The following is a 25657-nucleotide window of genomic DNA, read 5'->3' as shown; positions in this document are numbered from 1 at the left end:
TCGCTTGAACCCAGGAGGCAGAGGTTGCAGTGAGCTGAGATCACACCACTGCACTCCAGCCTCGGTGACAGAGCAAGGGTATGTCTCAAAAACTAAAATAAAATAAAAACCTTGAAACTAAAAAGAAAGAGCTATTTATTTTAAAATATTTATCAACTAGCACTGCTCTCAAGCTTGTATATCAGGATATTACAAAAGGTTAGAGGAGAGAATTTCAAGAGCACTTTCTTCCCTGGGGTCAGAAATGGAGCAGCTGCAAGGCCAGATTATGCCCAGCAGCTCCATCTGATGGGTCCCAGCAAATATCAGAGGCATTGGGGCCCTGGGGAGTCCTTGCCTCTCAGTGCCACATTAGAAGTAACCCAAAAGAAGATGAAGTAGGCTATATTCATAAGCATTGCGGACTGCCCCTGGAGATTTCTAAAAATGGTTGGGAGATACCCTAAAGCAGAATGGAGCTCCTCCAACAGCAAGGACTGGGGCTGGGGTCAAGATCCACAACAAAACTGCTGTCTCCAAACTAACTGGCAGTTAGCAGTATTTAGATAACTCCTATTGGCCTTAATGTAAAGATAAATGCCCATTCTTAAGAAATTTTATTTGAACAAAGTTAATTCAAAATTGAAATTACAATTTATTTCCCAAATATCTCTGACCACAATAGACCTAGAAAAGCAAAACTCACTAATAAACACTAAATATTAGGGGAGTTGATGCAGATCATCAGATTAAGCAAATGCTTATATAGTGCATACAAGCCAAATGCCACCAAAGCCATGAGATAGAGCTGTTTTTCTGATAGTGGCAATCCACTGGTCCTGGTCTGACCGGATGCTTAATCTTTGGTGACCCACAGATTTGTAAGAACTTGTTCAGGATTTAATATGTAAATGGAAGTCAAGGTAAATTAACCCAGAGACACAACTGAATCCCTGACCTTGTTGTCATGAGTCCTGGGCTTTAATCAGATAAACTAACCGGCTTGAACAGCAGATAATGAACCTACCTGATGAAATTCTGGGCCAGAGAATTATAAAATAATCTTAATTTATCTTGACAGATACTGCTGAGATCAAAATGTGGCAACATGTATTAATGAGATTTTTAATTGAACTAGAATTTCAACAAAGAACCTAAATTTAAGATAAATAATTTTCTCCTAAAATACAATTAAAATAGTTAACGTAGATCTCTATTACCTCACTTTCCTCATAATTTATAGAGTAAAATTTTACTAACAATCACTTTAGTTGCCGCATATGACATAGTTAGTTCATAGCTAGTTGTTAGTAATTCATGTAAGATATATGTCCATAGAACATTAATGTAAAGATTGCCTTTAATTATGTTGTTGTGACTTGAGGAAACTGTGCAAGTTAAGATTACTGTGTTTTTGTGTGCCATTCTATTATCTAGCATAAAAACTAATCAGCAAATTCAGTTGCTATGGGATACAAAACATTTTCTCACAAAACAATTGAAATAATCAGTTTTTTAGCAACCAACCTGAAGTAGTTTCTTTATGTAGAAAAAGAGCTTTAAGTGATATATTTATATTAATCTATAGCCATTAGTAACTTAAGTAGTTACTAGAACTTATTTTGGAAATCACAAGTTGATGATTTATCATGCTACAGGATTGCTGTAATTTTTACTTAAACTGATGTGATAAGAGAATGGGCAGCAATATGAACTTATGAGAAGTGCACATGTCTAAGAAATTAGATGTAGGTTCTGAAAATTAGTTTGGGCAACCTTTTACTCTCTTTAACTCAAGTTCCTCTCCCCCTGGAGTAAAAGGTGTGTGTGTGTGTGTGTGTGTGTGTGTGTGTGTATGTTTCCAAGAACCAGTTTGATGTAATTATAATTAAAATTTCCAATCAAATTATATTTTAATATCAGAATGGTTTATCTTAGTTCTGGTTGATATTCAATTAAGAAGAGATACTAATACACAAGCTTGAAGTTTCTTTACAGTGGACCCTGTTCCTCTGACCACATTCTCTAATTCTCACTCAGTTAAAAAGAGCTACAGATATATAAAAGCATTTCATAATCTTTCACTTCATATGACCCAGCTATGAAATTATTTTTAAATGTCAGTAATAGCTTCTTTACTAACCTAGTTGCAAATTAGGCTATTTTAAATTGAGTACAGATTGTCCCTAACTTATGTAAGTTAATGGCTCAACTTAAGATTTTTTGACTTGACAATGGCACAGAGGCAATATGCACTCAGGAGAAGCCATACTTTGAGTACCCAAACAACCATTCTGTTTTTCACTTTCAATACAGTATTCAATAAGTTACATGAGGTAATCAACACTTTCTTATAAAATAGACTTCATGTTAGATGATTTTGCCCAACTATAGGCTAATTAAGTATTCTGAACATATTTAAGGTAGATTTGGCCAAGCTAAAATGTTGGCAGTTTAGGTGTATAAATTGCATTTCTGTCACAATGTTTTCAACTTATGATGTGTTTATTGGGAGGTAACTCCATCACAAATTGAGGGGCATCTGTATTTTTGTAAGGGTTGCCCTTTGCTACCACAGTTAGTTCATACATATGCACTCACTTTCTCCTCTGCCTGGAAAACTCACCTGCAAACTCCTTCTTGCCTGTCAGATCTCAGCTTGATTTAAGGTTGCCAGATAAAATACATCATGCCCACTCAAACTTGAATTTCATATTAAAACACATTTGTGTTTTTAGTACAAATGTGCACCATATATTGCAGAGGATATACTTATGCTAGAAAAGTATTCCTTGTTTATCTGACATTTGAGTTTAATTGGCATTATGTATTTTTATTTGCTAAATCTAGCAACCCTCACTTGACTGGCACCTCCTTGGAGAGACTTATGCTAAACAATTCTCAAAACTAGTCTCCCTCTCTCTCTCCTCCCAGCATTTTCTATTCCATCACTCTACTCGGAATTCTTCTGAACACTTACTACCATCTGAAATCATCTTATTTTTATGTGTGCGTTGTCCAACTTTCTTATAATAATATACACACACACAGTTTTTGAAGCACACAAATTCAGAGATCAGGCTTAGCACTTTGTAAGGAGATAACATTTTCAAACTCTATGTGAGATCTATATTCTTCACCTCTTTACCCTCAACCTATAGAACAGTATGTGCTACACAACAGGTGATCAATAAATATTTGATGAAGGAATGTGTTAATGTGTATATTAAAATAAAGAATTTGAAATTTATACATAAATATCACCAGGAAGAAATTGCCCTTGCAAACGGCACTACTTCTACCTACAAAGCTAAATTTTAAAATATACATTTATATTTTCAAATGACTTATATATGGCTTAAAGATTGAACTGTCCAAAAATGTTAGAAAAAGCCATTTATTATGGGCATTTTTTTAAATAAACTGTGATCAGTGATCTTTTTAAACCAAGGTCTTCTGATTTTGCTACAGTAATACATACCTGCCAATAAAAGAACATGTACTTGAATGTGAATGTTTGTTATCCCTAGAGAGCCTTGATCTCACTAAATACAGAAATAGCTTAGTGAATAATTGGATACGTTTGTGTGTTCATGGAAGGTTTTTATTTTTTTAATACTTTTTGCTTTCTAATTGTCCCTGGGATATATTAAAGCAAATGCTGTGAATCACAACAAGACTGACATAGTTGCAGAACCCCCTCCTGCCCTTTTGCCTTGTGATGAAAGGGAACATTTGATTGATGGGTTTCAGCTCATTACAAATATGTCATCAAGTCATCAAGGGCTTTTGGGTTGAAAGTCAGAAAGAATAATAAAACAGAAGGAAGGACTTAAAAAAAACCCTCCTATTTACAGTCTTTAAATTAAAATAAAAAATCCTGTCACATCTCATACAGTTTGAAGGTGTTATTTGCATTCCAACTGTGGAAGGTGCCAAGCCAGATCTCTGATTTGTGTGCTACACTAGTGGTTGTATGTGCCCAGAGGGGATAGCGTCTGAGGAATTCAGATGTTCGGATGAATGATTATTTCAGAATTCAAAGCTGAATTCTCAAAAAGAGAAACAGGCAGAATGATTTTATTAATGGTTTCACCCAACTGATTAATGACACGTTATCACATTATGCTGTACTATGTGATAGTTGCTGCTAGGGGTACTGAGTAGATGTATAAGTAGATCTGATCAAATTATGATTTCATGGCTCTTGGAAGACAACTCTTTAAGGTTTCCTCGAGAGAGTTACGGAACAAACCTTAACTACAGTTTGACAAGTCTTGAATCTGGCATACTTTGAACTCTCTCTTTTCTCAGGCCTGTACACTCAAACGTACTCATTTTGCCTCTGGTTCTCAAAAAGAGAGGAATTCTAGCTTCTCAGCCAAAGAAGACTTAGAGGAAAAAATTGTAAGGAAGGTGAAGTTTCTGCAACTCCTTACAACCTCAACATCCTGTTCTTCCTCTTATCTTTCCTTTCCCTACCACACCTCTCCAAAATAAAAAGGAAAAGAAAAAGATAACTTTACCTTTTTCCACCTCCAGTGGTTCTCCAAAACGGGTGCTCTTTAGAATCACTTAAGTTTGTTTTAGTTTGGTTTTTAAAATACAGATGCCTAGGCTCTACCTCAGATCAACTGATTCAGAATCTCAGGAGGTGGTTTCCTAGCATTTTAACAGCTCCCTAGCTGATTCTAATGTGTTACCAGGAAGAAGAACGACTGTAGCAGGCCATTAAATGAAAGCTAACAGAAAAGCTGATAAAAGCTTTAAGGCAGTGGTTCTCAAGCTTGGCTGTACGTTTGAATCACCTGGGGGAGCTTAAGAAAAATGCCCAGGCTCTACCCTAGACCAGTTGATTCAGATTCTCCAAGAGTCTGGGTCATCAGGCTCTCTACCTGATTCTCATATGCACCAGGGTTGAGAACCACTGGTTTCTAGTGTAACCCTTTGCATTTTCATAAGCCTTAGTGTAGCCCTTTGCAGAGGTATTTGTATTTTCATAAGCAACTAAGAAGTTGCTTCAATGATTAAAGATCATTGGTGCTGAGACAAGGTGCTGAGAAAACATCTGTCTGTCTGTACCACTACCATGTCCTCTCTCTTTCTGAATCCTTCCAAACCAAGCTTTGTAGGTTCTTCTATGCCAACTTATCTAATGATGGATCCCAGCATACTATTTTCTGTTGCTAAAAATTAGGTTGTGATGATTGAAACTGATGAAAGACTGTTGTCTTTACAGTTGTTTTTATAATGATTACCTCCAAATTTTTCATATAAAACTTTTTTGCATTTTTAATTTGTATATTTTTGTAAAATTAGGTGAGCTAAGAAACAAGTTAGACTCCTAATGATGTGCATAAACAATGGTTGAGTCTTTACATAAAGAAATCTATCTTCATTTGTATACTTTGTGTGTTTTTTAAAAATAAAAGAAATAAGAGGGATTCATGGAGGCTAATTTTCCCTTCCAGGCCTATCTGTACCAAAGAAAGGGGGAAGATTTTCTTGCCTTTTCTTTGTCTACAAATGGCATTATATGCATAGGTATCTATATATTTTTATCTTTATGAAATTTCAGGGGGTAACAATTGGCCCATTTTCCAAGTGTAAGACAAGAAAGTACCACCATTTAGAAGAGATATGGTTAGGTTGCTGACTTTGTTCTTATTACTAAAAGAAACGAGAAACTGGATCTATTCCAGGGAATGGGAGGGACAAAGGGACCATTTGGCCCCAGGCTGCTTACACACAAAGACCTTCAAAATTGATTTTTACTTATTATTTAAATGAGATCTATGCATATAGTCCATCATATAACTTTAAATTTGTGCCCATTTATTATGTACAGGTTGAGTATCCCACAGCTGAAACGCTTGGGACCAGAAATGTTTTGGATTTCAGATTTTTTTCTTTTTTTTTTTTTTGCATTTTAAGATACTTGCATATACATAATGAGATATCTTGAGAATGAGACCCAAGTCTAAACACAAAATTTATGTTTCATATACACCTTATACACATAACCTAAATGTAATTTATACAAACTGTTTAATAGGCTTATGCATAAAACAGAGTTTTGACTGCTTTTGACTGCAACCAGTCACATAAAGTCAGGTGTGAAATTTTCTAATGGTGGTATCATGTCTGAAAGTTTGGATTTTGGAGCATTTCTGAGTTTATATTTTTGGGTTAGGGATGCTTAACCTATACCTACACACTGCTATTATGCTTTTGTATGAATTAATTTTTTAGCACAGTCATCTATATTTTTCTCCTAAAACATGAACTAATTTGCATTGAAGTTTTGGAATATTTTTAAGCATTTTTTTTAATTTAAGCATTTAAAGTACATTTTAAAAAATTTATGACAAGGTTATTCTAAAATGTATAGGAATTAAAAGGAACTAGAGTAGCTATAATAGTTTTGAAAAAGAACATAGTGGGAAGAATCACTGTACCCAATTTTAAGACTTATTATAAAGCTACAGCCATCAACATTGTGTGGTATTGGCAGAGGGATAGACACATAGATCAATGGAACAGAACAGGGAATGCAGAAATAGAATCACACCTCTATGTTTAACTGATGTTTCACAAAAATTTGAAAGCAATTCAGCAAAAAATAAGGATAGTCTTTTCAACAAATAGTAGGAGAGTAGTCATGTATTCATAGGTCAAAAAATAAAACTTGTCCTAAACCTTACACTTTGTATGAAAATTACTTAAAATAGATCATAGACTTACAAGTAAAACTTTTAGAAGAAAATATTCAGAACTAGGGCTTTGTGAAGAGTTTTTGGGTAAGATACTGAAAGTGCAATCCATAAAAGAAAAGTAAATAAATAAATTGGACATAATCAAATTAAAAAATGTTTGTTTTATGACTTTGAATGTGTTAAGACATGAAAAAAACAAGCTATAGACTGGCAGAAAATGCTTGCAAATCACATATCTGACAAGAGACTCATATGTAGAATATATAAAGATTGTCAAACTCAACAGTAAATAAACCCAAACAGTTCAATTAGAAAATAAGCAAAATACATGAAGAGACATCTCACCAAAGAGGACACATGGAGAGCAAATAAACACATTAAAATATACGCAACATCATTAACCATTAGACAAATGCAAATTAAAACCACAATGAGATACCAGAATGGCTAAAATAAAAAATCACGACTCATAAATACCTGGTTAGAAGTAAATTAGTTCACATTCGAAGTCAGTATAGCCAAGTCTTATAATGCTAAACAAACACCATGTGACCCAGAATTTGTATCCCGGGGTCTTTATCGCAGAAAAACAAAAACTTATTTTCATACAACAATCTGTACGTGAATACTCATAGAAGCTTTATTTGTAATAGCCCAAACTGGAAACAACCAAAATGTCCTACCTTAGATGAAGAGTTAAACAGTAGTATATCTATACTGTGGAATACCACTTAGCAATAAAAGGAAAAATCATTGATGGATCTTAAGGATGTTATGCTGAGTGAAAAAATGCCAGTCTCAAAAGGCTTATATTACTGTGTGATTTTATTCATTCTCAAAATGACCAAATTTTAGTGATAATGAACAGATTAATGACCTCCAGGGGTTCGGTTGATAGTGAGGAGGGCAGCATGAGGGATGGTCTAGTCTGTAACCTCATTGAAGTGATGGGTACATGAGCATACACACGAGATAAAATAACATGGAAATATACATGCATATGGCTCCAATGTCAGTGTCCTGGTTTGGATATTGTACTCTAGTGACATAAAACTGGAGGAAACTGGGTGAAAGATGCACAGGGACCTCCTGTGCTATCTTTATAACTTCCTTGGAATCTATAATTATTTCAAACAAAAGTTTGATTGATTTATTTTTTTAGTAAGCATTGACTTAAGTATAAGAACTTAAAATAGATTATTTTTTGTAATTCTCTTTGGACCTTTTTATGTTTCTACTATGCTGGCATCCTCAAAAGCTGGAAGAGGCCTGAGCCTCTCAGACCTCTTACCTCTGAGAGGTGAGAGAAGTAAAATCCACCAGCCAGGCTGGCCCTAACATCCTCATGGGAAGCCTAGTTGGAAACATCCCAGAAGAATACTGCCTCAGGTTTCCAAGGCCCATGGGGTGGGATCTGCAAAGAGAGAGATGATAAACAGGACTCCTCCTGACCCACACCTGGTCCCCCATATGACACACACACTCACATACACACACACACACATACACACAACACATACACACGGTTTCTCAGAGTCAGCTTCTACCATGGCTTCGTCGTCATCTTTGCCACCTTCATATCTGCATCACTGATTGCTAATTCCTAGTCTATGTAAACAGCCTTGTGAGATCACTTTACCCATCTTGGCTATCATCTCTGGGAGATGATTCCATAAGAGGCAAAACCAGTCCTGCGGATTTTCCAAACTCAGAAATATTTCTGTTGTATTTCCTGTTACATAACTGAGGTTTGTGGAGAGCCCATGAGACTGAAGTAAGGAGAGGAAACTCCCATGTTATGTTTTAACTATTTTAACCCACCTTTCCCTTAATAACTCTTCTTCCTGTTTGCTATCTTTTTTATTATTTTCTTTATTATTTCTATCCTAGATATAAGCGTAAAGTAGGACTAGAAAACTTTTTTTAAGTCTTTGAACAAGGAACCTCCATGAATGCATATTTACACACAGCTTTTGAGTTTCAAGATGCCTGAAATGGGTGTAGCAGCATCTTTTATATAGTACTTAACGCAAAATACACCCTCAACTTGATCTCCCTTGTGGTTGAGAGTATGCATACATATATCTATTTCTTTTCTTTTTTTTTCTTTTTTCTTTTTGAGATGGAGTCTCGCTGCATTGCCCAGGCTGGAGTGTGCGGTGCAATCTCGGCTCACTAAAACCTCCACCTCAATTTTTTTGTATTTTTAGTAGAGGCAGGGTGTCACCATGTTGGCTAGGCTGGTCTCGAACTCCTGACCTCAAGTGATCCTCAAAAGTCATTTTATATAGAGTTTTATTTATAAGAAATAAGCGGGACGACTAGGAGATTCTTAAGAATCAGTGCACTCTAGTTCAAATATTTTCATATATTTATAAAAATCACAGTTATATAAGCATAATTAACCCTTAATTTGTAAAGTTTATATAAAGGCTATGTTAATTAGATACTTGATTCAGTAACTAATAGATTGCCAATCTATTTAAAATAGTCATTTTCTTAAGCACTTATTAGGTCTCAAGAACTGTTTTGAGATACAGGAATTCATCTAATTTTCACTGCTGGGCAAGGTGTGAGAGCCCTAGCATCTGAAAGTGGTCGACTTGTGGGTTGGTAAGAAGAATTTAATGACAACAGTCTAGGTTTGAAAAAGGAAAGTTTTAGTAGAAAGAAAGAACACTGCAGAAGAGTGCAGCAGGGCGCCTTCGCAAGATAGAACTGAGCAGACCATGGGGGATTCTCCTTAGGAGCATTTATGAACCTTAAGACAGAAGCTTGAGGGTAATTTGGACCATATTAGCCAGATAGGTCATGATAAATGATGACATTTAGAGTCATTTTGGTGCCTTACTGTCAGCAAGGGTTGCACAGTGAGTTTCAGCATAGCGTTCTGGAGATGTATAGAAATTTTAGTTACTTAGAAATTTTTTTGAAAGAGGCCTGGAACCAGGTGCCTATTTAGATACTAAAGAACTTTAATTAATTACTTCTAAATTCCCTCGCTATGGAGTTTTGCCTCTGATGGCCTATTTGATGGTCACCAGGCAGTCTTTGCTCCCTTCATGATACTTCTAAATTCCTGAGATATGGAGTTTTTTGTCTCCAGTACCTGTTCGTGGTCATTAGCTGATTTTTGCTCTCTTCACTCACAGTATCTCTGAAGTAGGTACTAGCAATCCCTCAGTTTACAGATGATGAAACTGAGACACAAAGAGTTTGAGTAACTTGCTCAAGGTGACATTGCTGGTAAGAGGCGAAGCAAAAAATAGGGCCATGTAGTCAATATCTTCATTAAAAAACTTCATGAAAGATTAGAATAAATGAATGTAGTGACCAATCAGTCAAAATAGTCTGGAATCACTCTCTCTTTGCAATGATTAAGATAATCCAAATGAGAATATTTCAATTGACAAAACCCATCTCATTACAGGATACTGGCAACTGCATCAAATCTACATTTTGCTTACAAATGTTCATCCAGTATGAAAGACAGAATAAAAATATTAGGATAAAATAATTTTTTTAAGTGAGGGGATAGGCAGTCAGACATTCTTTTGTGACACAAACCAGTTCTACAGTAGAATAATGAAGGCATTGTTCAGCAGTTTGAAGGTTTGATTTATAAAACTAGGTGTTAACTGATTGGCAACCAACCAATAGAAGGTAAATTGCTAAACTAGTCTGCATGTACAGATGCTAGTAAGAAATTTTCAAAGGCACAGCTGCACTTTTATACAAAGGTCCCTGATCATCTACAGGTACTTTCCCACATGTGGTCATGATCTTTGATGACACCCATTCAGGATACCAGTCACCAGTTCATTTATAAAATGATTCAGATGTTGTATTTAATTAGATTATTCAGAGTTTCTGTGGGAGTGCAGGAATGTCCTGTATTTCTTGTCCCTTTCTCCCATAACTTCTGCCTCCCTACAAAGACCTAAATGCTCTGCTTGTGGTAGAGGCATGCAACTTCAGATAAGCTCAGGTAAGAATATAGGTGTTTTTGATAGGTTAAAATGGAAAGCACAAATTTCTGAAACGCCAGGAAAAAGGTGCAAACCCCACATACACTTTGCAATCTGCATGAAATCCACCATAGGAGAATTGAGTAGTGATTACGTGTGCTTTGAAAATTCTGCATCAAATTCACAGAGTTTTACTTTCAACCCGTTTAGGTGAAAGAAATAATGTTCTTACAACATCTCTTCCACCTCTTTCCTTCTTTCTTACTCTTCTCCATTGGTTACTCTTTAATCATTCAGCATCTTCCTCTTTATTTATCTCACACTGTGCCTGGGACACAGAGTAAACTTTTCTACTTGCAGCCCCTTCATCCTACCCTTTTAATGTTGTTCAACGAATATTTATACATTCCTAGACTGTGGTAGTTAGTCCTTTTCTGAGCACTGAAGATACATCATCGAACAATAGACACACACACACACACACACACACACACACATGCATGCACCAAAAAAATAAAAGATCAACTGAAAGCTTAAACTAAATATTGGGAAAGAAAGATTTTGAGAAAAACTCAACACTGAAGAAAAAATATTCTTCAAAAGTATAGAAAGCAACCTAGATTATTGCAGATCATAGAAACTGGTTTTTTATTTAAATTTTACAAACAGTCACATGATTCATAACAGTATTTCAGTTTAGTTTTAACATACATTTTTTTTTAGTTTTGGGTAATATTAAGAATCTTTTACTGTGTTTAAAAGTCTTTTATATATTTCCTTAGGACAAACTATCAGCTCATATACTTTGCCCAATTTTCTAATAGGCAATTGTTTTTTTCTCATTGATTTATATGAGTTGAAAATATTTTTGCCAGTTTGTTGATTATCTTCATTCTGACATTGCTTAGTGGGTTTTGCACTGCAGAACCTATTTATTTTTATGCAATCACATTTGTCCAACTATTTGTTAATGGTTTAATGATGTAGGAAAAGGACTTTCCCCTCTAAGATTATGAAAGAATGTTCTATGGTTCCTTCTAGTTCTGTTCTAGTTTCATTTTTTAAAACATAAATTTTTCATTTATTTTGAATTTACCTTGGGGTGGAGTATAAGGTATAAATTTATTTTTTTCTTTCAGGTAGCTGTTGAATTGCCCCAACATTAAAACCACCTTTGCAAAAATTATAACTGAAGAAATTATGACAGTGACACAGATCAGACCTAACTGACTCCATCTTGCTTCTATTAAGCTGTCTTTGTTCATTCCTGGGTGTAGGCAGAACTAACCTTAGGAAGGAATTTAGTTTATGGTTTGACTCTGAAACAAAATTGATAATGTCCCTTTTCCCAAAAAGACCCACTTCTTGCCTGGGGACCAGTCTGCCTTTGTGGGACTAACAAATTAACTACATGATTAGTTAGTACATTTTAGGGGTCATGCAGCCTCTGGCTGCAAGAGTCTGACCTTCCCCACATTGCTCCTATGGATAGCATTACTATTGTAAAACCTAAGATCAGTGCTTCAGATATTTTGCAGACCCTGCACTGGATGGATCAGCTGACATCACCCAAGTTGGTAATCTGGCTCAACCAGTTCTGCGATCCTCTTTATGAGTCCATCTCCAATGTGACTAATCAGCACTCCCCACTTCCAAGCTCCTACTTTAATTTAAATTATCTTTAAGAACTCTGATCTTCATGCTCCAGGAAACTGATTTGTGTAATAATAATACTCGCATCTCCTGTACAGCCAGCTATGCCTGGATTACTCCTTCTCCACTGCAATCCCCCTGTCATGATAAATCAGCTCTGTCTAGGCAGCAGGCAAGGTGAACCCACTGGGCAGTTACAAATTTGGGGGCTCGACCAGGATTGCCTTTGTGGTTACCTGCTGTGTAGCCCACCTCTGATGATGGATCCGGAGGCCAGCCCAAGTGGCTGCCTAGTTCTCTTGGACTAGGGGCTGACTCTGGCACTCTCTGCCAGTGGGGTGCTGCTGACCCAATATGCATGGATTCAATGGTAGTGGAGAAATAATGCTAGGGAAATATCCCATAACTGTAGCCTCATCACTGGGTGTCTGTAGCTGTAGCCTCCATGCGAGGTGTCTGATTTGGTGAGTATTCCAGTCAGCTACCAACAGCCCCTTCCTTCTCCTGATTTATTGGCCTCTCTGGAGGTGCTGCTGTCTCTTAGTAACCTCCCAGAGTGTCTATCTATAGCCCCATCACAAGGTATCTGCCTGTAGCTCCATTACAAGGTGTGTGTAGCTGTAGCCCCATTACAGAGTGTCTGTCTGTAGCCCCATTGGGGGTATCTAATTGGACGGAGAATAAGGAACTTGTTTGGAGGACTACTCTTGGTTTGAGACTGGGTCTGGAATCTGTGTCTTGAAGGCCTTCTGTTCGTCTTACATTGTGTGTGTGTGTGTGTGTGTGTGTGTGTGTTTATATGTGTGGAGGGCTCTGAAGGAATTGCTGCCAGCAATTTTCTGGGGGCAGGGGACAGACTCTCACTCTGTCACCCAGGCTGGGGTGCAGTGGTGCGATCTTGGCTCACTGCAACCTCCACCTCCCAAGTTCAAGCAATTCTCATGTCTCAGTCTCAGTGTAGCTAGGACTATAGGTGTGCACCACTATGCCCAGCCCTGAGTTGTCATTTTGAGTAAATGAATAACTTCTGGTGACATGGGACTCTATTTTGTGATATCCAGTGTTTTAAACCTTTGATATTTGACAAACCTTCCAAGATCAAATTCTAAGTTAAAAAAAAAATTAGATCTCCTAAAGTTCAAAAAGATATATTGGGCTTATTTAATGTATTAAAATCATTTAAGAAACATTGTCAAATATAAAATGGTGTTTAACTTTCTTTGAGTTATAGTCATATAAACATGTTATTAGTATGTGTTATAAAATTGTATAAGATTTCTATAATTCTAATATGCCTCAGTATATGTTATCAGTAATAACTACAATTGTTACATTGAATTTTTGTGTGCCACAGAGATAACAAGTTTCCTTGTCAATTTCTTTGACTGTGACTTCCTTAAAACATTTCTGTCATCTGCAGACAATTGTTATCTTGATTTGGTCCTCTTTAGGAGATGGTTTTATAATCAGCTGTAAAACTTTGACAGGTGCTCTTGAATGCAAGTTTCTGATAACCTTGGAGATTATGACATTAAAATAAAGGAAATTTCGGGACTCTCCTAAAGAGCTGAAATGTTCTTTCATTTGAATAAATCAGCTCTGTCTAGATAACAGGCAAGGTGAACCTGTTGGGTCATTACAACATTAGCTATTAAATAATCTGTTTTCTCATTGACCTGAGATGCTATTTATCATGTGTTTGGGTCCATTTCTGAATTTTTTTAAACTCATTCATTAAAATTTGTCTACTTTCTTTTTTCTTTTTCTTTTTCTTTTTTTTTTGGACACAAAGTCTCTCTCTGTTGCTCAGGCTGGAGTGCAGTGGCCTCCTGAGTAGCTGGGATTACAGGCGCCTGTCACTACACCTGGCTAATATTTGTATTTTTAGTAGAGATGGGATTTCACTATGTCAGCCAGGCTGGTTTCAAACTCCTGGCCTCAAGTGATCCACCTGCCTTGGCCTCCCAAAGTGCTGGGATTAGAGGCATGAGCCACTGTTCCTGTCCAGAACTTTATCTATTTCTTTGATAGTACCACATTATTTAATTATTTTGGCTTTATAAAAGTGTTAATATTTAATATGACTAGCATCCCATTTATTAACCTACTTTTCAGAATTTATAGATTAAATTAGGGAAAACTGACATCTTGTGAGCCTTGCCATCCAAGAACATACTGTACATTTTCATTTATATAAATTCTCTTCTCCTGATTCTTAAGAGCATTTAAAATATTTTTCATATAGATGTTGCACATACCTTGCTATCTTGTTACATATTGTCTTTATTTTGTTGCAGCTATAAGTAGGATCCTTTCATGGATTAAATCTTCTTACTGGTTTCTTTTTTAATATATGAAGAATATTGATTTTAATCTAGTTCCCAGACCAGATGTTGAATTGTTTTAATATGTATGACACTTTTTTGGTTGATTTTCCCTTGTTTGATCATCTGGAATCCCTCTTGAATTTCTGTAGCTCTGATTTCTTTCTCTGATCCAGTTATGTTAGTTAGAACTTCCAGAACAATAACTAAAGTTGTCATAGCAGACATATTTGTCTGATTCCTGACTTTGTTGGAAATGTTTCTACTCATGTTTTTAGGCATAATGCTGAATTTTAGGTTAAGATCAATAACTTTTATATGTTAAGGAAATATCTATGTATTTCTCTTTCACTGTGAATCAAGAATAAATATTGAATTTTAACAGATGTCCTTTTTAACATACACAAATAAGATGGACATTTTCCTTAAATCTTTTAATATACGATTAAATTTTAATCTTTTAAGTTGTATTAATGAAGTTTCTAAAATTGAACTTGTAGAGCTGATCTTCACATTTGTAGAATAATCCCCATATGATCAACATATACCTTCTATTAACAAGCTGCTGGATTCTGTTTGCTAATGTTTTATTTAGGTTTTTTTGTATCACTAAACAAGTGAATTCATCTATAATTTATTGGTGCATTTTTTGGTCAGATTTTGTCCTGTATCCTTTTATCAAACAGAAGCTTTTCACCAGTGATTTTGTTACATAAGACACATATGAGAATATATATGACAATTTTCACTCCTTCCAAATTTGGGGGTAAATATAGTTAGGACAATTAGATTAGAACAAGTCAATTACTATACTTCCTGGATATAGCTCTCTTTAATTTTCCATGCACAGCGCATTTATATTTTGTTGGGCATTTGTGTTATTATTTTTCAGTTATGGAGAAAACTTGTATAGATGCACTTCCTCTTACTATGAATTCTTCAGAAAAGCAAGAGATTGTATGTATTTTTGGAACTGGTGATTTTGGAAGATCATTGGGATTGAAAATGCTCCAGTGTGGTTATTCTATTGTTTTTGGAAGTCGAAACCCCCAGAAGAACAACCTACTGCCCAATGGTGCAGAAGTCTTGAGCTATTCAGAAGCAGCCAAGAAGTCTGACATCATAATCATAGCAATCCACAGAGAGCATTATGATTTTCTCACAGAATTAACTGAGGTTCTCAATGGAAAAATATTGGTAGATATCAGCAACAACCTCAAAATCAATCAGTATCCAGAGTCTAATGCAGAGTACCTTGCTCAGTTGGTGCCAGGAGCCCACGTGGTAAAAGCATTTAACACCATCTCAGCCTGGGCTCTCCAGTCAGGAGCACTGGATGCAAGTCGGCAGGTAAGATTAAACAAATCTACACTCAATCTTTAAAAAATGAATCATTAAATGTGCACTTGCCTCGAAGATTCTAAAATATAATTCCAAGATCAAATACCCACTAAATATTACATTTTGCTAATATGTGTTGTGAATAATTTTCTTGAGCTTGACCAAGTAAGGTGGTCAACTGTTGCAATTCATCTCCCACTGTATGCACCCTCAGATTTTAGTTTGATGGAACCCCATGGTGTCAGCCTCTGGAGGCTTCTTGTCAGTACTAGAAACTAATACTTGGTGAATATCCTTTTCTACTTCCATTACTTTGTATGAAACTGGTTCCATTTATGCACTGAGATTAGAAGCATTCATAAGTAATGCGGCACCACAAATACAGAAGAAAGATCAAACTACTCATTATGCAGAGAACCAGGTCTTATATAAGTATGATGTGCCTAAAACCATCATCAACTAAAAACCATGGTACTTACCTATCTAGGACACCACAAACAAGTTTAAAGCATCTTGTTAGATATGTTAATTCTACGTCCTTATTTTAAAAACGGTTCACTGTTACATGTCATCATTCTGCATGGTGCTGTTGTAGCCTTTCAAAATAATTATTAAATAAAGAAAAGGAGTAAATACAGAATTAATTGCTTTTAAACCAGGTATTTGTGTGTGGAAATGACAGCAAAGCCAAGCAAAGAGTGATGGATATTGTTCGTAATCTTGGACTTACTCCAATGGATCAAGGATCACTCACAGCAGCCAAAGAAATTGAAAAGTACCCCCTGCAACTATTTCCAATGTGGAGGTTCCCCTTCTATTTGTCTGCTGTTCTGTGTATCTTCTTGTTTTTCTATTGTGTTATAAGAGATGTAATCTACCCTTACGTTTATGAAAAGAAAGATAATACATTTCGTATGGCTATTTCCATTCCAAATCGTGTCTTTCCAATAACAGCACTTACACTGCTTGCTTTGGTTTACCTCCCTGGTGTTATTGCTGCCATTCTACAACTGTACCGAGGCACAAAATACCGTCGATTCCCAGACTGGCTGGACCACTGGATGCTTTGCCGAAAGCAGCTTGGCTTGCTGGCTCTGGGATTTGCCTTCCTTCATGTCCTCTACACACTTGTGATTCCTATTCGATATTATGTACGATGGAGGTTGGGAAACCTAACCGTTACCCAGGTAAATCTCTTCTTATGTATTTTCCTCTACTCCTGAAATCAGAGACTATTGCTACATCATATTCCATTTCATAATTATAGAAAGTCACTCTTCTAAGCATCTTCTTTTTTAAAGTAACTAGAATTAGAAATGTCATGTCAGTTTTTTAAAATGAATCCAGTTTAGATCTCATACAACTATTAAGAATAAAAGTTTGCTGGGTGTGGTGGTTCACGCCTGTAATCCCAGCACTTTGGGATGCTGAGGTGGGTGAATCATGAGGTCAAGAGATCAAAACCATCCTGGCCCCAACATGGTGAAACCCCATCTCTACTAAAAATACAAAAATTAGCTGGGCATGGTGGTGGGCACCTGTAATCCCAGCTACCTGGGAGGCTGAGGCAGGAGACTCACTTAAACCCAGGAGGTGGAGGTTGCAGTGAGCCAAGATCATGCCACTGCACTCCAGCCTGGGTGACAGAGCAAGACTCCATCTCAAAAAAAAAAAAAAAAAAAAGAATAAATGTTTACTTTTCAGGTTCACTTGGGTCCAGATCTGTATTTGCAGGGCTCATAGAGATATTGGCAAACTGACAGATTTCATGGCTCAAGAAACCTAAAGACACCTGCTTGAATCCCTCTGGTTGGCAGTCAAATGTTAACTAATGTGTTTTCAAGCTTCTATTCTTATGCATGTTACTTCCTTTTGGAAGTCAAAACCAACCATCTTATAAGTAAGGGGGCTAACCAAACATGTGCCACACTAAAGCAAACAAATTCACAAAAGAGTGCTTATAATTCCCTTAATGTTTGACTTGGGAGAAGTTGGCCTCAATAACTAGAAAACCAAATAATTCTGAGCAAATATCAAATATTATCTTATGCATAATCAAAAGATTCAGTGAGAATCAGCTGAAGGAGTTTTAAAAAACTCCCAGAGGAAGTGCTGTAAGTCAGTTCTAGTTTAGAAATAGCTAGTTTTGATAGATCTTACTTCAGTCTCAAAAATTATTAGTCAATAATGTTGCTTCTATGGGTTTCTCTATTATTTTCCTAAGAAATATATGTAAGTTTCCTGGGTAAGAGTCACACTACAAGTGTCTGATTCCTCTCAACTTGTGGTGCAAGACTGATGTATTATATTATGACAGAACAAACGTGAAAGAACCTGCTGTGAGAGTGTGAGTAATCCACATACAAAGCAGAAAAACAGAATTCTGATGTAATTGTTTGAGAGCATCAAGTTTTGCTTGGGGGTCAAAATGCAGATGGTAATGAAGGTATAAGTGAGTGTTTACTGTCTTTTAGAATTTACAGGGAAAATCAAAACTTTCTACACAACTCCTAGAATCAAGTCCAAACAGAACCAATTACTTTTTTTTTTTTTTGCCAAAAAATGTAATTTCTAAGTGCATTTTTCACTGAAGTTATTTTAAAATAATTTTTAAGAAATGCCATACAATTTGCTTTGAGCAAATAATTCATGCAGAGGTATTTTTCAGTCCCCTTCAAAGTGTGGGCAGTTTGTAAAAATGTAGTTTTATAATTGCTTATAATTTTTCTTAGGCAATACTCAAGAAGGAGAATCCATTTAGTACCTCCTCAGCCTGGCTTAGTGATTCATATGTGGCTTTGGGAATACTTGGATTTTTTCTGTTTGTACTCTTGGGAATCACTTCTTTGCCGTCTGTTAGCAATGCAGTCAACTGGAGAGAGTTCCGATTTGTCCAGGTAAGAACTTCAAGATCATGCCTAACTTTTCATTTTGCTCCATCACTTCCCTAGCAATCACATTTAAAAATGCAAATTAGAAAACATTGAACCAAGGTACAGAAGGCAGAATCCATAATGGTTTGATTTCTTAATGCTTGCTAAGATTCCTGACTGCCTCCAGATCTACAGCTAAGACTATAGGGTGAAAAGTACCAAGAACTATTATGATTTATGTGAGGAGATGTACTAGGTACAAGGTGAAAAGAAACCCCAAGACAAAATTTCACCATCTAAAAATTAACCTTACAACATGGACATATAGATATGGAAAACCAGATGTTGAGATAAAGTTTAAAATCTTCACAGCAAGATTTGATAGATGTCATCACACCCGAAGACTTAATGCTCTCCTATAAGAGGGAAAATTGTTTTCTTCCACATGTCAACCACCAACCAACCCCTCTTTAAAGGCAGTTAGTAACTACACATTCTTGTAGACCAGTGGTCCTCAAAGTATGGCACTTTGAGTAGGACCAGCAGCATCTGCATCACCTGGAAACTTGTTAGATACACAAAACCCCAGGCCACGCCCAGGCCTACTGAATCAGAAACACTGAAAATGTGGCCCAGAAATTTAATGAGCCTTCAAGATGATTCCGATGCATGCTTATTATGAGTATAATAGAAAAGACCATTAGTCTTTAAAATCAGGTTAGAATTTTTTAGAACTATTGGAATCTTAAGTCTTGCAGTTTCTCCCAGGGACCAAATTCAGTCAACATGTTCTCATTAACACTTTTGTTCAAAGTATTAAGGTCGAAATAAACAATAAGCTTTAAAATGTAGGCTGAAACAAGTAAGACTGGCTATTGCTCTTTGTTGTGATAGAAATGAGCTAGGATCTGGTTTTAGTCAGTAACATATACTAAGATGGTGCTTCTTGAGGTCATACTGTGTCATATTCATTTCTGACCTCTAGAAAAGATGATAAATAAAAGAGTTTCACCTTTGGGAACCAAGGCAAGCTAATGATTTATTCTAACTTGGAAGAGTTTACTCCTGGGAAACTTTTTTCCATCCAGCTAGGTTAAGGTGAAGCTACTATGTCATTTGTAAGCAATGATCTTGTTTTAAATGAAGTATTTACCATCCTGAGGAAGGGTTAGTGCTTTTTTTCAGTACTTAACAAAGTGTCCTAAACATTATAGGTCTCAAATGTTTGTGATTGTTGACAAATATCCATCACTGGCTTAGAGTGTTTCACTTTAAGATGTAAATAATGTTAACTTACATATTTTTGTTTCTTGTTTATAGTCCAAACTGGGTTATTTGACCCTGATCTTGTGTACAGCCCATACCCTGGTGTACGGTGGGAAGAGATTCCTCAGCCCTTCAAATCTCAAATGGTATCTTCCTGCAGCCTATGTGTTAGGGCTCATCATTCCTTGCACCGTGCTGGTGATCAAGTTTGTCCTAATCATGCCATGTGTAGACAACACCCTTACAAGGATCCGCCAGGGCTGGGAAAGGAACTCAAAACACTAGAAATCAGCATTGAATGGAAAATCAAATATTTAAAACAAAGTTCAATTTACATGGAGTTCTGAACTACAGTGTTGAATGTTTAAAGAAGAATGATGGATATAGTTAGGAAAGCTTTTTTCTTACACCATGACTGAAGGAAACACTGCCTGTGTTTGAGAAATTGACATACTGGAAGAGATCACCATTTTATCTCAGGTTAGTGAAGAATCAGTGCAGATCCCTGCCTCTTATTTTCCCGGAGGCTATGGGGCTGAGATTGAAATTAGCTTTGTGGTTTTACACTAAAGAGTTTCCTTACTATGGGCAACATGTATGACCTAATATCTTGCAAAATCCAGTAGAAGTATGTGCAACTTCCTTCTCTGGCTCAAGGGCTGAGTTAAGTGAAAGGAAAAACAGCACAATGGTGACCACTGATAAAGGCTTTATTAGGTATATCTGAAGAAGTGGGTCACATGAAATGTGAAAAGGGAATGAGTTTTTTTGTTGTTTTTTGGAAGTAAAGGCAAACATAAATATTACCATGATGAATTCTAGTGAAATGACACCTTGACTTTGCTTTTCTCAATACAGATATTTACTGAGGGGAACTATTTTTATAACACAAGAAAAATTTACAATTGATTAAAAGTAACCATGTCTTGGATACATGCAAATCTATAGAGTTGGCATGTAATTCTTCCTCTACAAAGAATAGGTATAGGAAAGATTGAATAAAAATGGAGGGATATCCACTTGGATTTCACTTGCATTGTGCATAAGCAAAGAAGGGTTGATAAAAGTTCTGGATCAAAAAGTTCAGATAAACCAGAATTTTAGACAGCAAGCTAAATAAACATTGTAAAGTTGCACTATATTAGGTTTAGTATTATTTAGGTATTATAATATGCTTTGTAAATTTTATATTCCAAATGTTATTCAATATTTGCCATCTATTAATTTATAGTATAAATAAGTAGCTTCTATACCTGTCTTAGTCTATTATAATTGTAAGCAGTCAAATTAAATAAATAATCTGCAGGTATAAATTTGAACAATGCATAGATGATCGAAAATTACAGAAAGTCATGGGGCAGAGAGGTATGAAGATTCGTCATTATGTGGATCTTTCTCAAATCCTTGCTGAAATTTAGGATGGTTCTCACTGTTTTTCTGTGCTGATAGTACCCTTTCCAAGGTGACCTGCAGGGGGATTAACTTTCCTAGCTCAAGCATGGAGCTAAAAGGAGCCTTATGCATGATCTTCCCACATACCAAAATAACCAATAGGCACTGAGTTTGGCATTTTTCTGCCTGATCTACTAAGACCTTTTTTTTTTTTTTACTTTCATTATAACATATTATACATGACATTATACAAAAATGATTAAAATATATTAAAACAACATCAACAATCCAGGATATTTTTCTATAACACTTTTTGAAAATAATTCTGTCTACCTTATATATTTAATTTTACATCCTTTTTTAAAGGCTTTGTTTTTTAGAGGCTTTGTTTTCCTTTTTTTATTATTTTTTATTTTTTTGAGACGGTCTTGCTCTGTTGCTCAGGCTGGAGTGCAATGGCACAATCTCAGCTCACTGCAACCTCCTTCTCCCAGGTTCAAGCGATTCTTGTGCATCAGCCTCCCGAGTAGCTGGGACTACAGGCATATGCCACTATGCCTAGCTAATTTTTGTACTTTTAGTACAGATAGGGTTTCACCACATTGGTCAGGCTGGTCTTGAACTGCTGGCCACAAGTGATCTACCTGCCTCTGCCTCACAAAGCACTGGGATTACAGGCATTAGTCTGGCCTTACGTGATATATTTTCTTAATGGCTGCATAATATCACATCAAATAGGCATTTTTCAAACCTCTTTCCTTATTAAACATGTAGACTATATCCATTTTTTTTACTAAAACAAATAACATTTCAGGTATCTTTGCACTAATAATGTTTTTCCATATTTTTAATTATTTCCTCAGAATACCTGCCAAGAATTGGGAGTATAGAATTAAGCAACTTTTACTAGCATTTGCTATATATTGCCAAGTCATTTCTAAAGTGACCTTATCAATTTCATTACCATTGGATGAGGGTGTTGCTTTCATCACACTATTGTAGATAGTCTTTTTTATTTCAATTTGTGTTTATTTAAAACTAGTTGCAAAGGTACACAGAACACATGCTCCTTCAACTTATCTTTGATAAACCCAAGCAAGAATACAAAAAGCTGGAAGACATTGAGTAGAGTCATGTTATATGGTGCTGAACCTACAGTATCAGTGGAAAAGACAGGGAAAATGTCACTACTCATCTATGTTATACAGAACAGTCAGGTGTACCGGGGCTGGATACTGCTCTTTGACTTGAGCATTGGTTGATTAAAGTTTAAGTATCATTCAAGTTGGTCTAGAGAAGCCTTCGGAGTTAACCATGCTCTTTTTTGTTAAAGAAAGGAGTAATGTGTTTATCCTGGCTCACAGTCCATCACCGAAAATAGAAAATCCATTCATAGGTAAAATGCTGACCTATAGAAAAAAATGAACTCTACTTTTATAGCCTAGTAAAAATGCTCTACCTGAGTACTTAAAAGCAATCCATGAAGCCTGAAGCTAAAGAGCACTCTGGTGGTTTTGGCATAACAGCTGCATTGCCAAACCTGACCTTTGGCCCCAACCACAAGAGCTCCAAGCCCCACCAGCTGACCAAAGAAAGCCCAAGTTCTCCTTCTGTCCTTCCCACAACCTCCCTCCTCCCAAAACCATGAAATTAATTTGACCATATTAACACAGCTGACTCCTCCAGTTTACTTAAGGTAGAAAAAATGAGTTTACAACAGATGAAAATAGGTGCTTTGGGTGAACAGTATTCCTTTTAACAGATCCAAAATATTTTACATTAAAACAAAAGTTAAACTAAACTTCTTTACTGCTGATATGTTTCCTGTATTCTAGAAAAATTTTTGTACTTTCATATTATTTTTGTGCACTTTCCCTATGTTAAGGGATGATGACTTTTGTAAATGTGTATTCATTAAATGTTACTTTAAAAGTATTTTCTAGTTTTGTTTAATTCTGGTTTTAACTCATCAGCATTCCAAAGAAAGTTACTAAAAGGTTTTGAATCACAGTAGTTCCAGCATCTAGGACTAAAAATACTTCCCTTCAGGGATAAGGAAAAGAGAAGGCAGTGCATGGGTTTGAAAGTGCATTAACAGATTTGCAGCTTCTTGCAATGTAAGCTGGAGCTCAGTGGGGTGGCACAGTCCAGTATCTTGTGTGTGCTTCAGTATTACCCTTAGAGAGGGGAGAGCATCAGATGGCTAAATGGGGAGGACTGCACCATCCCACGCTGGACTTTTGTGAGAATTAGGAGGTTAAAAAGGCTTTCCTTCTCCAGGCAGACGCCACAGGGGTAAGGCTAATGGCTCGACAAGCAGACTTCAGGTTGGATTCAGACTGCGTGACTGGGCATTAAATGCCTTGCACAACTGGACTGCTGCAGCCCTGATGGGTGTTATCCTGCTTTCAAAAATAGTATTAAAACTTATAAATAAAGAGAGGACTGACAACCTGGAGGAAGCTAGAAGCAAATGGAAAGTCCCTACTGAAAAAGCCATTTCAATTAGAAATTCATTCAGGAGCTCTTCATGCATCTATTGTTCAGGGATCACAAAAGAGCCATGATAATGATAAATATATATTGTGCATTTCACCTCTGAGAGCTCTGAGAGCGTAAAAGCTTCTGGAGCTCCTTTCCAAAATTAAGGTATAATGGCAGTCAAGGTACTACATACAGTAGTTGCAATTTTCATTCTCCATCATCACAACCACAACCATCATCTTCACTACCACTTGTCCAACACACACACACACACACACACACACACACACACACACACCCCACCACCCACAGGTAGCCTTACAGGATCCTACTTCAATTTTCTATAATGAATTAGGTTTACATTCTAGAAAAATATTTCACTCTTCTCAAGGTTTGTTCAGTAGAATTTGGGAAAAGAGTATAAGTTACTCTTCAATGTATCAGAGGCATTTGAACCAGGGTGACCCCATCTTCAATAGGGGTTGAGTAAAATAAGGCTGAGACTGGCCAGGCACAGTGACTCACACCTGTAATCCCAGCACTTTGGTAGGCCGAGGCAGGTGGATCACCTGAGGTCAGGAGTTTGAGACCAGCCTGGCCAACATCGTGAAACCCTGTCTCTACTAAAAATACAAAAAATTAGCCAGTGTGGTGGCGCATGCCTGTGATCCCAGCTACTCTGGAGGCTGAGGCAGGAGAAGCTCTCGAATCCAGGAAGCAGAGGTTGCAATGAACCGAGATCGCACCATCGTACTCCAGCTTGGGTGACAAGAGTGAAACTCCATCTCAAAAAATAAGTAAATAAATAAATAAATAAAGACTGAGACCTACTGGGCTACATTCCCAGGACAGCAGGTGTTCGCAGTCACAGGATGAGATAGGAGTTAGCACAAGGTACAGGTCACAAAGACCTTGCTGATAAAACAGGATGCAGTATAGAAGGCATTCAAAACCTACTAAAACCGAGATGGCAATGAAAGAGATCTCTGGTCGTCTCAGCTGATCATTATATGCTAATTATAATGTATTAGGAGCCTAAAAGACACTCCCACTAGCACCATGACAGTTTACAAATTCCGTGGCCACATCCAGAAGTTACCCTATATGTTCTACAAGCAGGCGGAGCCCTCAGTTCTGGGAATCATCTGACCCTTTCCTGAACATCTCATGAATAAGCCATCCCTTGTTTATCATATAATCAATAAATAACTATAACTATACTCAGTCAGGCAGCCCTGTGAGGTAGCCATATTATTCCTTTACAGTGTTAATAAACTTGCTTTCATTTTATGGATTCACCTCAAATTCTTTCTTGTGCAAGATCCAAGAACTTTCTCTTGGGGTCTGGATTGGACCCCCTTTCTGGTAACATATGCATTACCTCTCCTCAAGCTCAAGACAAAGTCCTAAAGTTTCAGATAAGACCCATATGAGGGAGGTGAAGGATGAAGGAATTGAGAGCAAAGGGTAAGAAAAGGGGAATGTGGAAGAGCAAGACAGTGCTCTTGCCATTACCCAGCAAAAGCCAAAAGGATCAAGTGCTACTTGCTTTCTGCTGTAAGGGAATTTTGGAAGGCTTTTAATGATATTTATTGCATAATGCTGTGAGCAGAACCTATGCTAACGATTTCACATGCCTTACCTTATTTAATCCTCATAAC

At 36.6% G+C, this 25657-nt stretch overlaps 1 protein-coding gene and 1 long non-coding RNA gene across 3 annotated transcripts in view; one reads left to right on the top strand and one right to left on the bottom strand.

The window, feature by feature from the left end:
* STEAP4 (STEAP4 metalloreductase) overlaps positions 1-25657 on the top strand; it is a 35529-nt gene that overhangs the window by 6560 nt on the left and 3312 nt on the right. Inside the window, exons 2-5 of one of the 2 annotated variants that reach the window (XR_007724413.1) lie at positions 15533-15990; positions 16641-17168; positions 18714-18878; positions 20175-20600. Coding sequence is in view for 1 of the 2 variants with exons in the window: in XM_050785309.1 (XP_050641266.1) it covers positions 15535-15990; positions 16641-17168; positions 18714-18878; positions 20175-20405 (1380 nt within the window). In the remaining variant the exon portion in view is untranslated. Of the gene's footprint in view, positions 1-15532; positions 15991-16640; positions 17169-18713; positions 18879-20174; positions 23445-25657 lie in introns of those variants that run through there. The other variant, XM_050785309.1, reaches the window with a different exon arrangement.
* Positions 7273-25657, bottom strand: part of LOC126951282 (uncharacterized) — a 60018-nt gene continuing 41633 nt past the window's right edge. The window contains exon 4 of the long non-coding RNA XR_007724414.1: positions 7273-8109. This is a non-coding gene — a long non-coding RNA (uncharacterized LOC126951282). The remainder of the gene's footprint in view (positions 8110-25657) is intronic.

The sequence above is a fragment of the Macaca thibetana genome, chromosome 3 (genome assembly GCF_024542745.1).
Source record: "Macaca thibetana thibetana isolate TM-01 chromosome 3, ASM2454274v1, whole genome shotgun sequence".
NCBI lineage: Eukaryota > Metazoa > Chordata > Mammalia > Primates > Cercopithecidae > Macaca > Macaca thibetana.
The sequence above is the reverse complement of the archived record's forward strand: the minus strand, read 5'-3'. Positions and strand labels throughout refer to the sequence as shown.